At 35.5% G+C, this 21,367-nt stretch overlaps 1 protein-coding gene across 10 annotated transcripts in view; it reads right to left on the bottom strand.

Moving 5' to 3' along the window:
- MPDZ (multiple PDZ domain crumbs cell polarity complex component) overlaps positions 1–21,367 on the bottom strand; it is a 157,393-nt gene that overhangs the window by 69,827 nt on the left and 66,199 nt on the right. For 8 of the 10 annotated variants that reach the window (XM_047699409.1, XM_047699412.1, XM_047699408.1 and 5 more), the window contains 9 exons: positions 19,626–19,809; positions 18,603–18,674; positions 16,815–16,924; positions 14,436–14,582; positions 13,404–13,568; positions 11,318–11,506; positions 9,266–9,475; positions 7,437–7,553; positions 4,941–5,108 (listed from right to left, as the gene is read on the bottom strand). In XM_047699409.1, coding sequence (XP_047555365.1) covers positions 4,941–5,108; positions 7,437–7,553; positions 9,266–9,475; positions 11,318–11,506; positions 13,404–13,568; positions 14,436–14,582; positions 16,815–16,924; positions 18,603–18,674; positions 19,626–19,809 — 1,362 coding nt within the window. The remainder of the gene's footprint in view (positions 1–4,940; positions 5,109–7,436; positions 7,554–9,265; positions 9,476–11,317; positions 11,507–13,403; positions 13,569–14,435; positions 14,583–16,814; positions 16,925–18,602; positions 18,675–19,625; positions 19,810–21,367) is intronic. The other 2 variants (XM_047699411.1, XM_047699414.1) reach the window with 2 other exon arrangements.

Below are 21,367 nucleotides of genomic sequence, written 5' to 3' on the forward strand. Positions count from 1 at the left end.
AATATTTTTAAAATATAAAAGTAGCATATGAATACATTATCATCAGGAAAGATTCGGGCCATGCAGGTATACATATGTGTGTGTGTATATAGAGTATAATATGAAAGCTCTCCCTATGGTTTCCACTTCCATTTTTTCCCCCTGTAGAAAGAGCTGGAACCAGCTGAATGTCTGTCAGAACTTTTTACTCATTTGCTTACTAAACGTGTATAAGTACACAAGTACACTAACACATACAAGCAGTTACACATTTTTAAAACTAACCTAAACCATTAATTAAGCAGAATGTTTTACTTTCTTTTTTGAAGCATCTTTGTATCTAGACATGAGAGATTTCCATGTCAGTAAATAAACGTCAACCTCAATCTTCTTATGACCACAGAGCCACCCCTAAGTATGAAAGGCCCCGGAGTGCAGACTCTGAAATGCATGTTCAGACTCTCATTCCTCCACTAGCCATCCTCTGTGCCTTGGTCCCCTCATCAATTAATTGAGGAAAACAGAAGGACCTAGTTCAGGACAATTGGGAGGACAGAGAGTTAATACCACGAAGTACTAATAACATGTCTGACTTAATAGAAAATGCCCAATAACTGTTAGCCATTACTGTAATTTGTATTACACATCTTTGTACATGTGAGAAAATGTATTTAGTATAAACTCCTAGAATTATGGGCCAAGTAATATGCACACTTAAAATGTTGGTACGTATTGCCAAAGAGTCCAATTTTCTCTCACAAAAATGTGGGACTACCTGAGAACTAACCTTGCCAACCCTAAATAAGTTTGGTAATTCGATCTGAAAGAAATATATTCTAGTAAACATAAAATTTAGTATTTACTATGCATGTCCCTAACAATTAATGAGGACATGCCATTTATATATCTCCTGTCAACACTCTCTTCATATATTCTATCCAACTTCTCATCAGGGGGATTCCACTTGTTCCTATCATTGCTATACTCTGTAAGTAAAGTCTGTAATATATACAAGTATTTCCCCAGCCTGTTACTTATCTTTCAGTTTGCACATGTTCTATAGATATACATGCAGAAATTAAATTCTTTAAATTCTTTATGTAACTCTTTATGAAATTCTTTACATAATCAAATTTATCAACACTTTGTACTACAGAGTTTCAAAAGTTGCTTAATAAGTTCTTCCACACAAAGAAAAAGAAGCTTTCTAGTCTTTCCCTTCTGTTTTATAAATGCTTTCTTTTCAGGTTCCGTTTTAATCTTTCTAGAATTTATTTCAGCGTTTGATGTGAAATATGGATGTCTTCCTATTTTTTTCTAAAAGGTAATCAATTTTTCCAACAGAGTTAATTACATTCCTCTTATCAGCATAAGTTATCATCTTTCTGGAATTATCAAATATTCATGGCACAAAGAATTGAGGCAAATGGGAATATCATACAAGCAAGTAACATCCTTAGACTCTTCAGGAACAATGATAGGAAACCATCATCTTCCACACTGCTGGAACCTAGACAATAACCTGTTGGCCCACTCACCCAACTTTGATGATTCTGTTCTAATGAAAAATAACAATGCACATACTACAGAATTAGCTTCTGTATTACTAAATTAATTATAATACTTAGCAGCATATCATCTTCCCTAAACCTCAAATAAAGATAACAATTAAAACTGCTTTTCATCACAAAAGGACTCCAAGCCGCCCTTGTTAGCTAGGGTTTACTATAAATCGTGTGACAGAAATTTCCATGCATTATTCATAAAGGAGTTAACACAGACACATAGAAAAGAAAGAGCTAATCAACACGGCAGACAACATACGCCTACTTCAGAAACGTTTCTGGTTGCTGAACAACCAACTGAGTTTTATTTTTAAAAGTCTTATGGATCTCAAAGAAAAGCAGTTCTTCCCCTATAAGATGTTCGAAAATAACTCCATAATTTCCTAGTGCAACTTGGTACCCAAACTTAAGTCTTGCAAAAATCCACATTAACACGTGTCTCTACTTGATACATTCTTATTCTCCAGGAAATAAAAGAAAAAAAAATAAGAGGTTAAATAAAAATATCAATACACTTGTGCTCGCTTCGGCAGCACATATACTAAAAATATCAAATACACTTGAAGAGAGCTGTTGAAGGGTGATGAGTGAGTTAGGATGATACCTGGGCACGCTATTTCCCTGGATGATTTATTTATATAGACTAGCTAAGTCCTGAAACATTCACTGGACACAAGCTGGTTTTCCTCATAAGCGGTCCACCACAGAAGTCCTTCCACACTCAGAAAACATACTAAAAGCACAGCCACTCCAACTCACCGTCCTCCTCCCATTGTTCCTGACAGGAGGTACAGTACTTCCTCTAGTGTTTGTGCACCAACCCTACTGAGCCAAAAAGGGACTTCTTTTGTGCTTTGAGAACTTGCAGTTTTGTCCCTAAGACTTCCACAGTGATTCCCATCATCTTGACTAGAGTGATTACATTAGTTTTTGATACTAAGTGTTTCTCCAAAGAAACAAACAAACAAACATTTTGAGCTTGGGTGTGAAGGCAGCAATAGTGAGGCTACAGAATGACAGTAAGTAGAGATCTATAGGAATAGGTATATTTATTTATTTATTTATTTATTTATTTAAATAATGGAATCCATTATTTACAACTTCTGGCAGCATACCTGACCAAGGTGTAATTGTTTGTACATTTCTAACCATCAAGGTTATTACATGTCTCGCAAAGTCAAAAACCTGAGGAATCACTGAGATGCTCACACTCTATACTTCTTTAAATCAGTATGGAGGCTTCTCTGTCTTAAATATTGTATATTATAAGGTTTTTATGTTATCAATTAGAGGGTTCCAGAATGAGCTCACTCTTAAGAAAAGTGACCAGAAAAAAAAAAAAGGCCAGTTCTAAATTCTGTAACAAATTGCCATTCTGTCTTTTTAAAATAAATTTAGTGCAAAGAAACAGGAAGATGAATACATCACCTAGTTTTTTATTTACATACAATTTTCTGGTAAATATCTTGGTGCTATAAAGACACCACAAAATAAAAACAAACATAAAAAACAATGTTGCAGAGATTTACCACGATGCAGAAACAGTCCTACTTTCTAAGAAAACTGAAAGCACACAGCAGTTTCACAATGTGTTTTAAAACATCCTCATTAATGTCTTCTTTGTTGTTTTATAGTTTAAATATTTCAGTTGATAGGCCAGCTTGCCAGAATCTGCTTCAACAAAAGAGTAAACTGCTCAGGAATTAAAAAAAAAAAAAAAAAAGAGGCAAATAGACTTCAGTAAGCCAATATGTTGCACTGCATACAGCCAGCATTTGCCCTGTAAAATATATGCTTCTCAGTATGCAGATTGTGTAATCCCTTTAAGTAACAATTACTAAGTTAAACAATGCAATCTGTCCCACTGGCAAGAGGCATTACGCTATGCTGTGGATTAGGAGAGTCCATTAGGAGATGAACTCAGCTTCCAGCCCCGAGGCCAGTAAAGACTGAACAAGTTCCAGACAGGACGCAGGCACACAGACAGTCTCAGGTGTGGTGAGAGAGGAGCAGCTGCTCCATTCAAGATTATACCTTGCAAACCAATTCAAAAAGATTTCCCAGCATCATTTGCAAGGATAACAGGTGCACCTTGAACATAAAAAAAAATGCTTTGAAAACGTTCTGGCCCAAAAATTACTTGTTAATCAGGAAAGGAGGAAAACTGTGCTAGACCTGTGGAAATTCTATTTTACATCTTATTCAAAAATACAGATATCCTTCCTGCGGAATTCAATTTATATGGAAAATACATATTTCATATATTTAAGAAAGTTACTGTCTAGTCTTATCTTGACTTTTAATGTTTATTTATGGTTTATTTTCAACATGGAAGAATAAAGAAATTATATCCGTACATGAATTCTTTGCCTAGATTAGATGTTAACATTTTGCCATATTCTCTTCAATCTCTCTTTCCTCTTAAAAGGATATAATGTATTAACACATCCAGTTGAATTCCCATGTTTCCTTCTTTCTCAAAGAATAACTTCTTTCCTGGAGTTAAAAAAAGTCATTCCTATATATTTTTAGTTTTTTTTAATACACATACACACATACTCATAAAATACACTGAACTGTTTTGTGTATTTGTATTTGTAGAAAATATAAAAAAAAAACTCCAACAAATCAATATGAAGACAGACAACACAATATAAAAATTATCAAAAGATATGAAAAGGTCACTGACACAAGTGAAAACCGAAGGACCAACATATGAAACAGTATTCAACTCACTAAAAAGCAGAACTCCAAATGCAAATTTCAAGCCCAAAAGATAGGGCAGGTTTTAAAATATTACTTATTAAACACTATAAAGTACATCACCAAGAAAATGAAGAAGAGTTGGGGCATTTATGCCAATAATCTATTTTTAAAATATATCTGGCACAGATATGTTGAATAGTAACTAAATTCTTCATTCATATCCAGAGACTTAACCATACTTTGCCATTCACTGTGATTTCTATGTAAAGTATTTGCTGGCATCATTTTATATAAAAACATAAGACAGTATTAAGTTTCACTTGTTATTAAATATTAAATTAATCCAAGAAATATTTTACTATCCAACTCTACATGAAAATCAATTTTAAAACCATTCAGAAAATAAAGTTAGCCTCATGATTTTTCTAAAGCAGACACAGCTAAATAAATACACAATTTGAGAAATACATTCCATTAAAATTTTTCTATCATATAAGTCCTACTCAAAACTTTGAACCCTTGGCTCTATCATTCCATACAATAGAACCTAGACTTAAATAGAACCTAGTGGTCCGAGAGATGCTCAATCAACACTACCTGAACAAAACTGCACTTTAATCTGATAATGAATCCATGATTGGAAAAACACAATGCTTCTAACATACCACTCCCACAGTTCCCCTTCTGTACCTTGGGAGGAGAAGATGGAAGGGAGGGACCATAGTTCAGGCCATCGCTACAAGCGCTGCCGTGAAGAGATAAAAGAGAGGCTTGAGTGGAGTAGATACTGTCATTATCAGGAGAGTACTGAGACTCAAATGTAGATTCATCTGCTAAGTCAGCCTCATTTGTGTCCACCTGGGAACCAAAATGATAATGTCAGTTGGGAATTCTGGTTACATATATGACATGTCTCCACTTGAGACTAAAAAGAGTACCGGCATTCGTCCTGTCTCCTACATGACCTCCTCACCCTCTTCAACACGTCAAGACAAACTGGTGCTGGCATCAGTTACGCATTCCACCAATAAGAGGACAACAGCAACAATTAACAAAAAGCCCGGATTGATTCGAAGTTTTAAGTGATTTCATAAATTAAGGAAAATATTTACTTTGTCCAGTTCACATTATTTTTTAAAACCACCTGCCCAACTTCTAGAATTTTATAATAAAATGAAAGAGGTCAACACTTTTTCTATTCAACTAAAATAAACTACTATTCAACAAGGCAGTTAGGCAATTATCTATTTATAAAGCTCACTAAAACAATATATTTTAAGTTATTTTTTTTAAGTAGGCTCCACACCCAGTATGAAGCCCAATGAGAGGCTTCAACTCATGACCCTGAGATCAATACCTGAGTTGAGATCCAGGGTCAGGTGCTTAACTGACTGAGCCACCCAGGTAGCCCTATTTTAAGTTATTTTAAACTAGATTTTAAAACCATCCGAGCTGCTGATTCAGAACTTGCTGGTGATCATCAGAAACCAAAAAGAATATCTGTGATTTTATACTGAAATTATACTAACAAACAAGGGGTCTAATTATGGTGATAGGGAAGCTACAAAGTTGTGAACTCCTTTTGCTGGAAAACTCACATAAAGCAGAACATTTCACTAAGTATTATCTAAAGCTCCTCTTACTATCTTTCATGGTAGAACCAAGTGAAAGAATCAACTCATGAGGAGTTTAAAGCTCTGTTTACAATTCACTAAGTTACACTTTAAAATAGGTAGAACTAACATAATTATATTATTATATTATATTATCAGCATTTTTGGTCTGGATGGCAAAATCCTACGTGTTCTACTTCTTTGTGATTTCAACTTGTTCTGCCAGAAGAATTATAAATTATACCAGGTCCCATTCTTGCAAAAACATGCCAAGAATAGAGGTTTGCCACTTCCAAGTGACCCTCCCTCTAATAATATATTTTAAATACATGTTCAAATTCACTAGTGAATTACTGTGTGGAGGTTTACCCTTCACAAATGTTTATCAGGTACAACATTCTGGAAAGTAAATACTTCACATCACTATCTAGATAGATGGCATTAACTAAGCTTTGTGTCATGGATTATTGATGACATTGTAATATGATATTATTGTATTTATTATAATATACACCAAAGTTTCCAAAAGACAGTTTCAGGAGCTGGCTAATTAAAAAATATTAACAAGAAGAACTATCTCCCAAAAATTAGGTTTATCAAAACCAAAGAAATAATTCATACTCTGTTCTAAAGCAAGATGTGCACAACTGGTTAGAAATACATAATGGAGAATGCCATGGGTTTTTAACCTCACTCTATTCTGATACACTAAAACAAGGATTTCAAAAGCTGGGCACTTCCTTTCTAGTAATACTGGGTACTTTTTTCCCAAAAGGAAAGTTAGGCCAGGAACCTGGTTTTAATAGGAGTAATGGAATAGGACATCCAATTTTTTATATTTATGTTGTATAAATGTCATGTTTATTTATATCTGGTATTTAGCTTTATAGCTTAATTATTGCTATAGTATTGTCTCCTCTACTAGAAAGTAAGGTTCTTAGCAGCAAAATTCATGCATTTATTCATCAAAGTGACTTCCAGTGGTCCAGAAATATTTATTCTAAAGAATGATTTTATATAGACCAAGTAAAAATAAAATTTCAATTTAAAACTTTGTAGTAAATCAGTGATGCTTATTATATTTTGTAATCATAGTAAACATGGGTTTTGACTATTTTGGAGACTTCTGTGTTCTTAATAACTGAACCAATTTACGTGGTTTTCACATTATTTGTATCGAATGGAAAAAAATATACTAGTTACCCCATTCAAAGGTAGCCAAAACAACTGATTAACTGAAAACAGCTAAATAATGCCTAGAAATGCCCCAAGTATGAAATTAAAGCAAACAAGTGCTTCAACAACTTTTGGTATGATGTAAAGATTAATTTTACTAGTTGTCAGAATGCATTGCTAACTGAATTTCTTCCCTAAATCAGCAAATAGTTTCACACGTGTTATGGTTTTTCTTCCTATTTTGAACTATAAGAACCACTAGAATTGAAATGAAAATGTCTGGTTTTCCAAAACATTATGAACAAAGAGTATACAGTAAGATTTTAGAATATTTTGAAAAGCAAAAAATAAGACATAAGATTTCTGAAAGAAGATTTGATATGTTGTGGCCACTAACCAGAGCCAAGTCAGCCCTGAAGACAGCTCTGTCAACCAGCCCTTCCTCCTCGCAAGAGTGTGGTGGGTGGAGAAAGGAATCCTCCTTAGAAGAAACATACCCTTCTTCTGGTGAAAGCTGCAGGGAGAAGGAGACTCAGTGTTTGAGGAGGAGTTTGAAGGAGAATAGCAAAGAGGGAAGGAAGGAGAAAGATGGCGGGTAGAAAAAAATAAGAAGAGAGGGGAAAAAACGGGAATGTTTTCAAATGATAACACGTGACTTAGACATAGAATGATGAACATGAAATATGATAAATATTCATATTTAAGTTTTTATTTGTTAAGGTACAATAAGGACATTCTTCTAATACCAATAATACCAATACATCATCTGTTAGATGAAAATCCCTTCTAATTTTTTCATTCTCCTTATAAAAGATCAAAATCAATAATTTTTTTGTATTATATAATAATCTTCTGGTCAGTTTCATCTGCCAAATATTCTGGCAAAACAATGACTCTTAATGTAAAAATAAGTAAGGGGCCTTTTAGGTGTTAAGATATAAAAGAATTTGCAGGGGAAAAAAACAACATTAAAAAGGAAGGATCATCTCCTCTCTGTCATCCCTTACTAGAGTATTATTTTAAAGAATGTCATTTACTTGACAAGGAATGTCAGAGAACCCTACAGTGAAGTCTCTCAATTGAACATAGCTTAAAAAAAACAAACAAAAAAAAAACTCTACATGTACAGATTCTAAATTACATTCCTAATCTATTATATCACACTGACTGATCACACTGATGGAAAACCTAATATATTTATTCCAATCTCAAATAAAATGGCCTAAAATAGATTGTCTTGCCTACATCACCCTGTATCAGCAACACATGCATAAGTTCTCTTCTTTCCTCTGTTGTCATAAATATATTTTCATAGATTACCAAACTTCTTTGTGGAATACAAAGTGAGGCATGAAAAATCTAATTAACATTGCAAATGTATTAACAAAGCTTACTATTTGAACAAATTCTTTCATAAAGTCAACAAATTGTTCTTTGATGTTTATGCAAATGTACCTATGTGTTTGTGTTTTCTTAAGAAAAGGTGTATTTGCCCTTTGACTTAAAAATATATTTATACATTAAAAAAGGCCCAAGAATATTGAAAATGTCTCTAATATTTACGTGCAATTCAGTGGTCTAAGTGCTATGTTGTAATCACTATATCTAATAAACATACTGACATTATGTAGCATGAACTGATTAGTTGTTTTTAATACTGCACTAATTAATGACAGGAGGGTGATTGCCTCCCAGGAGAAGAGCCACAAGTTGATGAACCTACTGTGAAAAGTTCAATTTCTTGCTCTGCAGTAATTAGACAAGAAATATGTTGAAATCAACAGAATGCAGGACCCTAACCCACATTGACAAGAGATTCTACTTTATTCCACTATACTTAAAGATTGCACTGCTAGTTGTGAATGCCCTTAATTTCTCTAACACCCCCACCATATTGGTATAGACATTTTAAGGCATATTTGTTTTAAAATATTCAATTCTGTATTCATCATGACCTTATTATTGAATAAACAGATCAAAAGCATACCACAAAACCATAAAGTTATAAATTTATTTCTGAATCTCATTTTCTGTCCTTTATTCTTTTAAAAAAATATTACTCAAAATTAAATCTTTATACTCACACGGACGGCAACCATACTGATGAAAAATACCAAAAGTCACAATTCACTCATGAGAACACTTTCTGAAGCTAAAAGTAAGCCTAAGAGCCGTTTTGTTTACAAAATGAAAAAAAAAAAAAATTGATAAAATCCAAATTCTTACGGGTAACGGCTTAGCAACTCCGATTCTCACAGTTCCCGCTGGCGCGCCCTTCAAAGCCTGCACGGCCTCCTCCAGACTGCTGTTTTCCAGGTTAACGTCATTGACAAACATGAGGCGATCTCCAGGAAGAAGCCGACCGTCCTTTTCGGCAATGCCGCCAGGCACCAATGAACGAATCACGATCACAGTGCTCGCTGGATCAATGGGATCCTGACAGAATGGGGAAGGAAAGAAAAAATTAAAGAAGCGTGTAGCTTCTTTTTTTTTTTTTTTTAATATTTTATTTATTTATTTGACAGACCGAGATCACAGGTAGGCAGAGAGAGAGGAAGGGAAGCAGGCTCCCCGCTGAGCAGAGAGCCCGATGCGGGGCTCGATTCCAGGACCCTGGGATCACGATCCGAGCCGAAGGCAGAGGCTTTAACCCACCAAGTCACCCAGGCGCCCCGAGTGTACCTCCTTTTTAATTGAAAAAAATGTTTTCACAGATTGGCCACTGAATTATAATGAATGGGTAACTGTTTCAAGTCTCACAAAAGAATTTTCATGCAACACTTCTCAACAAATTATCTAGGTAAACTGAATTATAATGAATGGGTAACTGTTTCAAGTCTCACAAAAGAATTTTCATGCAACACTTCTCAACAAATTATCTAGGTAAACGCTATCTCCATTTTGAAGAGTGTAGGAAGAGTTCCCCTAAAGCATGGCATCCTTAAGTACTAAGCTGTTCCTGAGTAGACCACTTCAATTGTATAGATCACTATAAAATTATCATTTTAACTTTTTGATAAATCATCCAATCTTATAGCTATCTTGTGAGGCTGGACGTCAGATCCACAAATTACTGACAACAGCATCTGCTTGTTTCTTTTTTAAAGATTTTATTTGTTTATTTGACTGAGAGAGAGCACAAGCAGGGTGAGCGGCAGGCAGAGGGAGAAGCAGGCTCCCTGCTGAGCAAGGAGCCCAATGCAGGGCTCCATCCCAGGGCCCTGGGATCATGACCTGAGCCGAAGGCAGATGCTCAACCGACTGAGCCACCCAGGAACCCCTTATAACAGCTTTTGTTTAATAGGATGTTACTATTGTGAGACATCAGTAGATGTGAGTGTACTAAAAGGTCAGGCCTATCTATTAGAAATGAAGAAATACAGAAAGAGTCCATGAAGTATGTGATGATGCAGTGTTTTCAGATATGCAGCAACCTTAGTATTAGAACAAGGCTCCACAATCAAGCCCTATAAAGAACACAACTCCTGGGAGTCATTGGAGATGGCTCTCTGGTTCGGTATTAATTAATGAGGAGCAACAGCTGTGCTCTCTCACACAGGCATAAACATTTCCTCAGTTACTCAGCACAGAAAACAACGCAGGGTAAGCATGCTACACTTGACCAATTTAAGCTTCTTCATAAACCTAATCATTTAGTCAATGACAAGAATCCCATTCAATTACAACTCAGTAATTCACTTCAGACGAAAGAAGTTAAGTATTTAATACTTTGAGTCTTACCACTGAAATATGAACTATCAATGATGAGCATGGAAATAAAAATAATTTAGACATATTCCCCCAAATAACAAAAAAACTGTATTTCTATGGTATTTCTAAAATGTATGTTCTTCAAATTTTCAATGGAAGTTCAAAGTTCAATGAACTCAATGTTAAAAGAAAACTTACATTATATAATAAACCATATAAATTATTATTTTGGAAGATTTGCTAGAAACAAGGAAATGTCTTTGGTAACTCTAAAATATTAACTACCTTTCCTCTTATCTACAATATACCTTGAGTATATATTATCTTTATTTTTTTTTTAAATTTTACTCATTTATTTGATAGAGAAACAGCAAGAGAGGGAACACAAGCAAGAGGAGTGGGAGAGGGAGAAGCAGGCTCCCCACTGAGCAGGGAGCCTGATGCAGGATCTATCCCAGGACCCTGGGGTCATGACCTGAGCCCAAGGCGACGTTTAAGGACTGAGCCACCAAGGCGCCTCATGTATCATCTTAAAAAATTAAAAAATTTTAAATAGGATGTATTTACCTGATAATCTAAAATGCTAAAACCAAGTCCTTTGTTCCCTTTCTCCAACTCGATATGCTGCACATCAACCTCCCACATGGCCAAAGATCCTTGAACCTCCTCCGCATTCTGACCCACGTCGTCGGTCATCGCCAGCACAGGATCCTCAGTCTCCGAGGACCCAGTGAACTCCCCTAGATCTACATGAGGCTGGGTAACAGATCAGACAGCTCTTATTTCAGGGGCACTAGATTAGCAGACATGTACCAACACTACAAGGAAAAGGGACAGTTCCAGCATCTGTCCAGAACAAACCACTCACAAATTAGAATAGAAACAGCTTATCATGAAACTTTTACAAATTAAGGCAGTAATTACTGAAGGCTGTTAAAGTGGTAGAAATACCTAACATGGAACCGGCATTAAAAATGTATAGTTCAAAGATATCCTACAAAAATACACAGTAGTTATATCTCAGCAGCATGAGTGTGGGTAGTTTTCACTTTTTTTCATCAGTGTCTATGTCACCTCTGTAGTCAGAGAAGAAAAATGTAAATCTACTTTGATATTAAAGAAAAAATTCTCATGAATAACAACTCAAGAGGAAATGGCTATATGTAAAAGTTTGTACTCTCTGCAAACAAAGGTTCTAAACTGTTGTGACTTGAGCACATGATTATTTCATTAACAAATTAGCATGCACAGTAGCAAGACAAGATTTGAAGTCAGACTGGCATGGACTTAAAGGCTGTGTTGATGATTTCTTAACTGTGTTGCCTTGAGCAATATTCTTAACCTGAACTTCACAGTTACCATTTGATAGAATTGTTAAGAATTAAATGAGTTAACATATATAAAGCACTTGGCACAGAAATAGAAATACAAAATGTTAGCTTCCTTTCAGCAAAAATAAAGTGAATCTAAGTTAATTCAGTTGTCGAGGGGGGGTGGGGTTATGGATATTGGGGAGGGTATGTGCTATGGTGAGTGCTGTGAAGTGTGTAAACCTGGCGATTCGCAGACCTGTACCCCTGGGGATAAAAATATATGTTTATAAAATAAAAAAAATTAAAAAAAAAAAAAGATAAGTTAATTCAGTTGTCTTCATCTGTATGAACATATCAAATTTCAGGAAGACATGTTTTGATGATGAAATTCTAGTTTATATACTATCTTTCCTGTTAATTATTACACATCCTAGGACCATGGATACAAATCTGTCCACCTGCTTTATTGTAATAATCCCATGCATAACACATAAATACATATGAATATGTATGGTGCTAGAGTTCTATATAATTTGGAATTATGTCTCTTATTCACCTCCTCTCGTTGAATATTACATTCTTCAAGGCTTTCAAAATTTTTCTACTGTACTGATTCCTGCAGTATAATGTAAGTCAATTTCTAAGATCATGTCTCATTATACCTTAAGTGAGATTTGACTAAAACTCAAATTACATAAAGTCCAAATCTTAACTTTGGATATCTATGATGAGTCCTCAGAAAAGCTGATGAGTTCTATTTCTTGATATTTTCATGTAAATGAAAAAGAATAAGCAAGTATTATAGCCTCAAGTTTTTTACATTTAAAAAGTATAAAAAATATGCAAATAAGATCTAAAATCACAGAGACGTGTCCATCCATATGATAGCTATTCCTAGAGCAGTAATCTTGTGACAACCATTAAGTATCTCTTGTTTACCACATTTATACTATATACATCAATTTTCTCTCCTATAAATGGGCACATTACGAGTATATTTTTCATAGGAATATTGTGAATAAATTATCAAGCATAAAGGGCCCAATAATACCTAATATCATTATATTACCTTATTTAAACAATAGAAGACATGCACTGTGATGTAGATTTTACAGAGGAGAAAAGAGAGATTCAGAAAGATGAAATGACCTGCCCAAGGTCCCAGAGCTAGTAAGTGTCAAGCCTGACTCAAATTCACATTTGTCTGACTTCAAGGTCTTTCCTACAACCCACTGATTTTGAGGAAAAAAATGCCAAATGAAAGAAAAAAAAGATTTAAAAAATTGTAGATGCTATTTAGACTTCCCATTATTTATTCCCATTAGTCTCAAACCTGATACCTTTTCTGTCAGTTCAATGTCACATAAGTCCAGGCTATCCAACCCTGTCTGGCTGGTGGGAGGCACAGTTCGTCGACAGCACACCATTGTCACTTCTATTGGCAGTTCTTTTAAAATAGTCACCACATCTTGGTGATTTTCCCCAAGCAAAGTTATGCCATTCACCTGTGCAAAAAGAGAAGTTGCCCAAGAGAGACCATTTCATAATATGAGTACTCTTTTGAAAGAATTTTTTTATTAAATAAATATGAATTTTAGGATGATTACCATAGTTCTGCTGTGCTCAGAACTAGTTACCTATAGTAGTATGATCTAAAATGTTAGAATTGTGTTGAAAATGGGACTTGTAAAGAACTCAAGAGAAATCACTATCATTCACCCTTATTTCATGTGCCAGAGTAGTAGTTTGGAAAAGAAGAGGTAATAAAAAAATAAAAAATACCCAGGACTGAAGAGAAAAGGAACAGATTACTCTACAAATTGATGTTTTATATCACTAAGTGAAAAAATCAAAATGGAAAATGGTACATGTTTTATGCCTGTATGCTTTTAAAAGTGGGGGGAAAGAATATATCCAAATCTTCTTAGTTCTTCATTAAACATATCTGGAAGACTGCACGGTACCAAGTATGACAGTAGTTACCTAATGAAGGGTGATGAGAACTGGCTGGATTAGCACAAGGAAGAGATTATTCACCGTCTATGTTCTTTGTGATTCTGGAACATGTGAAAGTAATACCTCATCTAAAAATTGAATAACTGTTTTAAATTTTTTAAAAGAAAGTTTTAACAGTTCTCTGGACTAAAACAAAGGAAAAACACCCAGCATGGAATTAGGTCTGAAGATCAATGCACAGATTTGAAATTCCTACTTTTGGTGGATTTTTAATTGTGTATTTGTCTCAAGTACACTTTGGGGGGGGAATTTAAAATAAGAACTTACTTATTATGCATAGTATTATTACACATTAAGCCTCCTGCAGCCTTTTCAGAATTTTATTTAAGGGGACGGGGAATGGCATAGCTCCTTACTTCCAACAGCTCATCTCCACTGAAAAGCTTCCCACTGTGTCCAACAGGACCTTCTGGTAGAACAGAGCGAATAAAATGATGTCCCACTGTTGCTTCCAGACTTATCCCCAACCCACTGTTCTCACTGAACTTGCTCACATGGGCCACCTGGAAGGAAAAAATCATCATGAATCTAGCATTTCTTCATTTGTTGTTTTTTCTTTCTCTCATGTGTAGATTTTATGTTGACCCCAAAAAAAGTCAACTTTCTCACAAAAGCTTCAAAAATCTTCTTGTGGAGCTACAAAGCTTTGGAGCTTTGTCTCTGAAAGAGTAATGGTTATCCATCAGTTTCAGGAACCAACACAAATGCAGAGGAGGGAGTCAGATGCCAGCACCCGAGAGACTGTGCAGGGCGGTACCTACAGATGCTGGTAACAATGGAGGGTAATCTCAATGACTACAGATGAAATCAAATGCCTACACTCGAACAACAGTACAGAAAAGACAAAAGAAGACACTTATGTGCCAGGGACTGGGCTAACCCCATTACATAGTTTATTTCGTGCTTTGCATAAATCATTCCAATGTCTATCCTTGTTTCCCAAATTAAGAAAATGAAGTTCAAAGAGGCTATCTTACCCAGAGTCACATTAGCTATACAAGAATTTTGAACCCTACACTGCCTGAATCTAGGGCCCACACTCCTGATCCTATGCTGGTATCAACAGACAACACTGGTCATTAAAAGTGAACCAAAGCTTCAAATAGGAGAATGAACTTCTTATTTCCTACTGTTACATTAAATAATGAAGAATGTTAGGAAATCACCCATTTTCACAGAGAATCCAATAATATATTAAAATCAGAAGGTATACTAACGATGATCTACTTCATCCCCTATATTTTATAGTTCAGAAAACTAAGGGGTAGAGGAACTGAGAAAAATAGTGTTTAATTAAAAAAGATATTTCTTTCAAATCTTGCTGATATGTGCAAGGGTTATTATCAGACGCTACCTCATCCAATTTTTAAATCAACTGGGATGAAATCCTTCTCACTCCTTAAAACCCAGTGTAAATATCACTTCATCTGAGCAGCCCTCCAACTCCAAGTATATCCCTGATAATGTCCATTAATCCTTCCTTCTACTCTACCACTCCTCTTATGACTATATTTTTGCTGTATCACCACACAGCAAACAACTTAAAGTCAGATCTATCTCACTTTTGTTTGATGAAGGCCAATAAACAGCATGGTTCTTACCTATAGCATGCTTCGCCCTTGAGAGATTACTGGGAATACCACCACCAGACAGTGTGCACAAAAGACAGCCAAAGTTCATGGTCCTGGGTCTCACCTCTATGACAATGTGGTTCATTAAACAGTTCCCTTCACTATCAATTACCACCACAGAAGTGCAGCCTTAGTGATCTGTCCCGGCATGTTAACCCTACCCCATAGAAGGAATGCCCAACCTTCTTTTCATGCTAAATTAACTACAGTTAAGCTGGACCTTATTGTATTCTTCCTTGACTTAATTAAAATGGTAGTTAATAGCTGTACTTACTTCTTATTTGACTGTTAACCATCTTGAGTGTTTAAAAAAAAAAAGATCCTTGTCATGAAGATTAAATGAAACACTAAGACCACTGTTTGGCACAAAGTGCTCAATAAAGGCTAGTTGTTATTATATGACATCTGTTCTTCGATCTCTCCTAATCTAGAGTCCTTTGAATATTATAAGAAATATGAAAAATTCTAATTAACCTAGTATTTTATTTTTCCTTTTGAAATCCCTAAAATTCACTGGTATACATCTAAAGATTGATAATTCACATTATGTTTGTTAAGTCTCTTTTCAGGATATCAGGTCATGATTGCTATATAAGGTATGCAAACTATTAATAAACAAACATTCACCATGGCATAAAAGAGGTGCAGAATTAAACCCCTTATGCAAAGTAAATATGTAAGGATAGAGTGGGGGGAATAATCCTCTTAGAACTTTGATATATAAGATTATGATGATTTTTATTTTATCTTTAGGTATAGTCTGTCTCTCTATTCTGGTTCTTTCTATAAATTCCAGACTCAAGAATTGAAAAAAAAATTATGTTTGTTGAAATAATATGGACTACTGCTCAAAATATTAAAATATTGATGAACTATGAGTTCTAAAATTTTCATACCATTTTTTTTTCAGTTCCTTTGTTAATATTCAACTTTCTCCAAACTGAATTTTTAAAATATCTGAGTCATTTAGGTCTTCAAAAAAAAGGTCCTGGGCATTTGCTACTTCTCTAGCCCTCTTTAGGAAGATCATCTTTATTTCTGTCATGAACTTCCTGCTCAAACACAGTTACAAGTTAGGAAGTTAGGGAGGCTGAGCTAACCTACCACTATTTCATAATTAATCCCCATAATCCTTTGCCACTTTGTCAGCAGGGCAGCTTCCTGTTGCTGTGCATCTTCCGTGTCTTCTATGTCTGCTGACAATAACGGATATCCTGAAATAGTCAACACAATTAAGTCAGTGACAAACTACAAAAACCTCCATATTTTTACATTCTAGTCCAGAGACACTGTGATCAGAACCTGTCTGTTGTAGCAAGTCTGACTCTTCACCCAGTATATGAATTACTCTAATTTCTCTACTCATTTTATATTAGAGTATAATTGACAAGAAATATCCTATTAGTTTCAGGTATATATCATAGTGGTTTGGTATTTCCATAATGTTATGAAATGATCCCCACTATAACTCTAGTTACCATATGTCACTATACAAAGTTATTATATTATTGACTGTATTCCCTATGTGTACAATAACCCATAACTTATTTATTTTATAAATGAAGTTTGCACCTCTTAACCCCTGCCTTTCATCTACTTTGCCTGTTCCCAAACCTCCCCCACTCTGGTAACCAACAGCTGTTTCCTGTATCTCTGAGTCTGTTTAATTTCTTTTGTTTGTTTGTTTTCTGAGGACCAGCACTAAGGTAGATGCATTAGAATCATTTAGAAGCTTTTCCTTAGTTTGTTTAAAAAAGAATTGGGGACTTCTGATTCTCAGAGTGTCTCCCACCCACTCTCCCATATGCACATTCAAAAGCAAAGACAATATCTGGGCTTTCGGGGTGATTCCCCCACACCCATCCCTACTTACTCTATCAAGTTTCATGCTCTAAAACCTTTTTATTCCTTCCCACTACTCTTGATCTCACTTTAGCCTAAATAATTTCTTCACCTATTAGTGTAAAAATGGCAGAATGCAATTAACACATATGAATCTTCTACATCACACTCCCAGGATATTATTGCAAACACAAATAGTCTTTTAAAATAATAAAAGTAATAAAAATCAAAATTTTCAACAGAAAAAAACCCATTAATTAACAAAGTAGATATTTTAAAGAACCACAAAGCTTCAATGTAACTGTTTAGTGAAGGGCAGCATACACTTGAAGAAAGGTCAGTCTTGGACTCTGTTCTGTGGATTTAAGCTACCAAAGCACCTAATGCAATGTGACAGGTAAGGAAAGCACAGAGCTTCCAGTGTAAAGATGGCAGTAATATTCTGGCATAATTATATAGTAAAATACTGCTCTAAAAATATGCTTAAACAGCTTGATGGAGTCTGGTTTTATATTAAAAGAAATCTCAGAAAGTTTTAATAATTTTTCCGTACAATTCCTTCCCAAACTAACTTCCCAATATTAAGATTTCGAATTCTTGAAAATTTGACAAGAAAAAGCCTCCCAAAACTGGAGAGTTTCATTTCTAAGAGCTCATGCTTTAAAAAAGATTCTCATGTTTATTTTAAAAACACTTGATAATTTTATTATTGCTTGCTCAATAAGATATGGACACGTCAGCGGAAGGAAAGGGATTGACTAAAACCTTGTACATAACTTACAGATTCCTAAGGGTTCTGGTTTTAACAATATGTAAGAAAGAATAACGTACAGCCGGAAAATATACCAGGTGTAAATGAACTAATTTAATCTACTAGAGAAATTAATCTCTTCTATAAATAAGGACTAGAAACTATCTCTTCTGCTTTTTTGATAGATTTTTTAACAATTTACTCTCCACAGAGGCTCAATCTCATTTACAAACACAGTCTCTCTACGAAACAAACAAACAGACGATAAAGAACACAGGAGTATCACTCCAGGTGTTTACCTTCTTCTTCAACGGGTAATATGCTGGTGTTTCTACTCAAAGATGAAGACTCTTCATCTTTTTCATAATTTTCTTAAAGATAAGAATATTTTAGTAGTTACATCTATAATATAATCAAGCACATGAAATTTTTCAAATCCCACTGATTTATCTGAACCCCAAGATGAGTGTTCCCTGTATGTAAACTTATCAATAACCACTTGTACTTAAAAGGGAAACTCTGTTAACATGATAAAGAATAAATTTCTCAGGGCCCCTGAGTGGCTCAGTCAGTTAAGTGTCCGACTCTTAAATTCAGCTCAGATCACAATCTCAGGGTCGTGAGACTGAGCCCCACATCGGGCTCCGTGCGGAGTGTGGAGACGGCTTGAAACTCTCTCTCTCCGTCTCCCTCTACTCCCCCCCGCCTCACTCTGTCTCCCTCTCTCTAAAAAAAAAGCAATAAATTTCTCGTGCGATTTGCCTCCCTGTCTCCTACTGCTGTAATAAACAGTATATGGCATAAATACCAGAATGGTCAATAGTTTGAGAAATGAAGCAGCATTTTCAAACCAAAACCCTGACTTCTACCAACAAACTTACATCAGTCAGCTACCAGGGGGTTTCACTAATTTTCAGAGATACTCATGTACCAACAGCTTATGAATGGCATTTCTAAATGTCTTATTAAAGTAGATTCCTCCAAGGAAGGCTGGACATTTAGGAACACGAGGCTTGCAGACCTAGCCTGGGCAGAACAGGCTCCCCTGAACAGAAAACTCGGCAATGACACCCAAAAGTAATTTCAGAGTCATGTGCCTCAATCAACAGGAAAGAAAGAGATCTGCTTTATTCGGGAGATCTTTCTGCACTGAATGGACACATAGCTAGTTCTGGTTAGTCCCAAGGTCACCAAATTTCCTTTTTATTTGGCTCATAATGAATAGTGAGGACTAAATACCATTCTTGAGGTATTTTCGGAATTAGAAAAAAAATCTAAATGATGTAAGGGTCTAACTGAGAAACAGTTTAACCAGGCATTACCTTTGCTTCCACCGGCATTCACAGGAGACAAAACTGCATCCTTTGTGACATCCTCCCTTGACACAAGCTCAGCCTCCTGCTTCGCTCCTCTCCTCATTAGTGTCAGGTGCACAGTTGGTCCTGTGTGTCGCAACACCTCTACTGCTTGTTGATTGGTAAAACCCTGAAGGTTTGTGCCATCTACCTGTGATCAGAAAAGACATGTTAAAAAATAAATGAATATTTGTATTATCAATTCACCAAATGCGTGTTTACTGCTTGTTAGTGGGAAATCAACAAGACTGAGTACCCCCTAATTGGAGAATGAACTAACACCCGGTTTGGGGACCAGTAATAACTTAGATGCACCAGAATTACCCAGGTGAGTTTTGTTTTATTTTACAGATGATGGTGTCTCATTTCTAGACATCATGAACCAACAGTTCCGGGGTCAGAATATTCTTTTATGTTCCTCAGGTGACCCTGACACACAGTCAAGTTTGGAAGCCAGTACTATACAGTGTATAAACGTGTAGAAGACAATGAGAAAAGTGGTCTCTGAGAGTGCTGATGTGTTCCATATCATACTTACTCTGGCTTTAAAAAAGAAGGATGACAAAACCACCTTCCTTATTTCTCTGCCTCTTCAGAAAACACATGTGACTTTCCCTTTTCCTAGTTCACAGAGGATAAAACATTTGAAGATGTGCTTGTGATCTTTCCAAACTACAGATATGATCATATCGTCCCAAGACTGCCTTCCCTAGGACACTCCTTAGTCCAACTTTCCATATTGTGAACATAGCTTAGAAAGACTTTGTCAACTCTCCCCAGATGCACCACCAATCTCATCAGGCATGGCGCTGCCTATCCCCTGGGGCTTCCCGCCCCTGAGGGCTCATATCCACTCCTGCCCTGCAATGTTCGCCTCAGCCTGGAGGCCTCTGCAGACTCTGCCCCCCCAGTCTCGAATCCCTGAACTTCTTTTAGCCTGTACTCTCTCTCATCTGCCCACCTAGAAAACACCTACACTTGCTTTACATCTCAGTGCTATATATTCCATAACTGAACTACCCTAAGGTCTCTGACTATAGTTAAAGTCCCCTTTACCATTTCTCCTTCCCAGCATTTACCATAATTTTAATTTATATTCTCTGTCATTATGAATTTTGTGACTGCATGCTCCAAGAGGACAGGCTCTGATGTCGCCAAAACATACTGCTGTTTGTGCAATAGATATTCATCCCAAATGGGAATATAGAGCCGTCAGTGCATATGTCAAGGATTTATTTGTAAAGCAAGTTACCTCTTGGAACAAATAAACTCAGATTATAGCATCTTACTTTAAATTTAAACCTCAAAGACAAAAATTAAAATAAACGATCATGTTATTTACTATCAGTAAAGAAAGTAAGAAAAAACTCATAAAAAAATCTCAACTTTAAGGATCCATAAACATTCTTAAAATTCACAGAACTTATTACAAGTTTTTACCTACAATAGACTTTTATTGTTCGACTCTTTACAGATTCAGTTTAATTTTAAAAACTCAAATGCATATGATTTTATCAACTTAATAGCAATAAAGCTCAGATACATTTTTTAAAAACTGCAGTCTTCCTTTATTTTCAAAATTTGGTGGCCTGAATTTAAAAACATATTCCCTACCCAAATGTCAGAGATGGTACCAGCACAGAAGAAACTGGTATAATGGAATAACCATGGACTTTCAAAAGTCAATTTCAAAAGAGTTCAATTCAGAT

This window comes from Lutra lutra, chromosome 13, assembly GCF_902655055.1.
Source record: "Lutra lutra chromosome 13, mLutLut1.2, whole genome shotgun sequence".
Classification (NCBI taxonomy): Eukaryota; Metazoa; Chordata; class Mammalia; order Carnivora; family Mustelidae; genus Lutra; species Lutra lutra.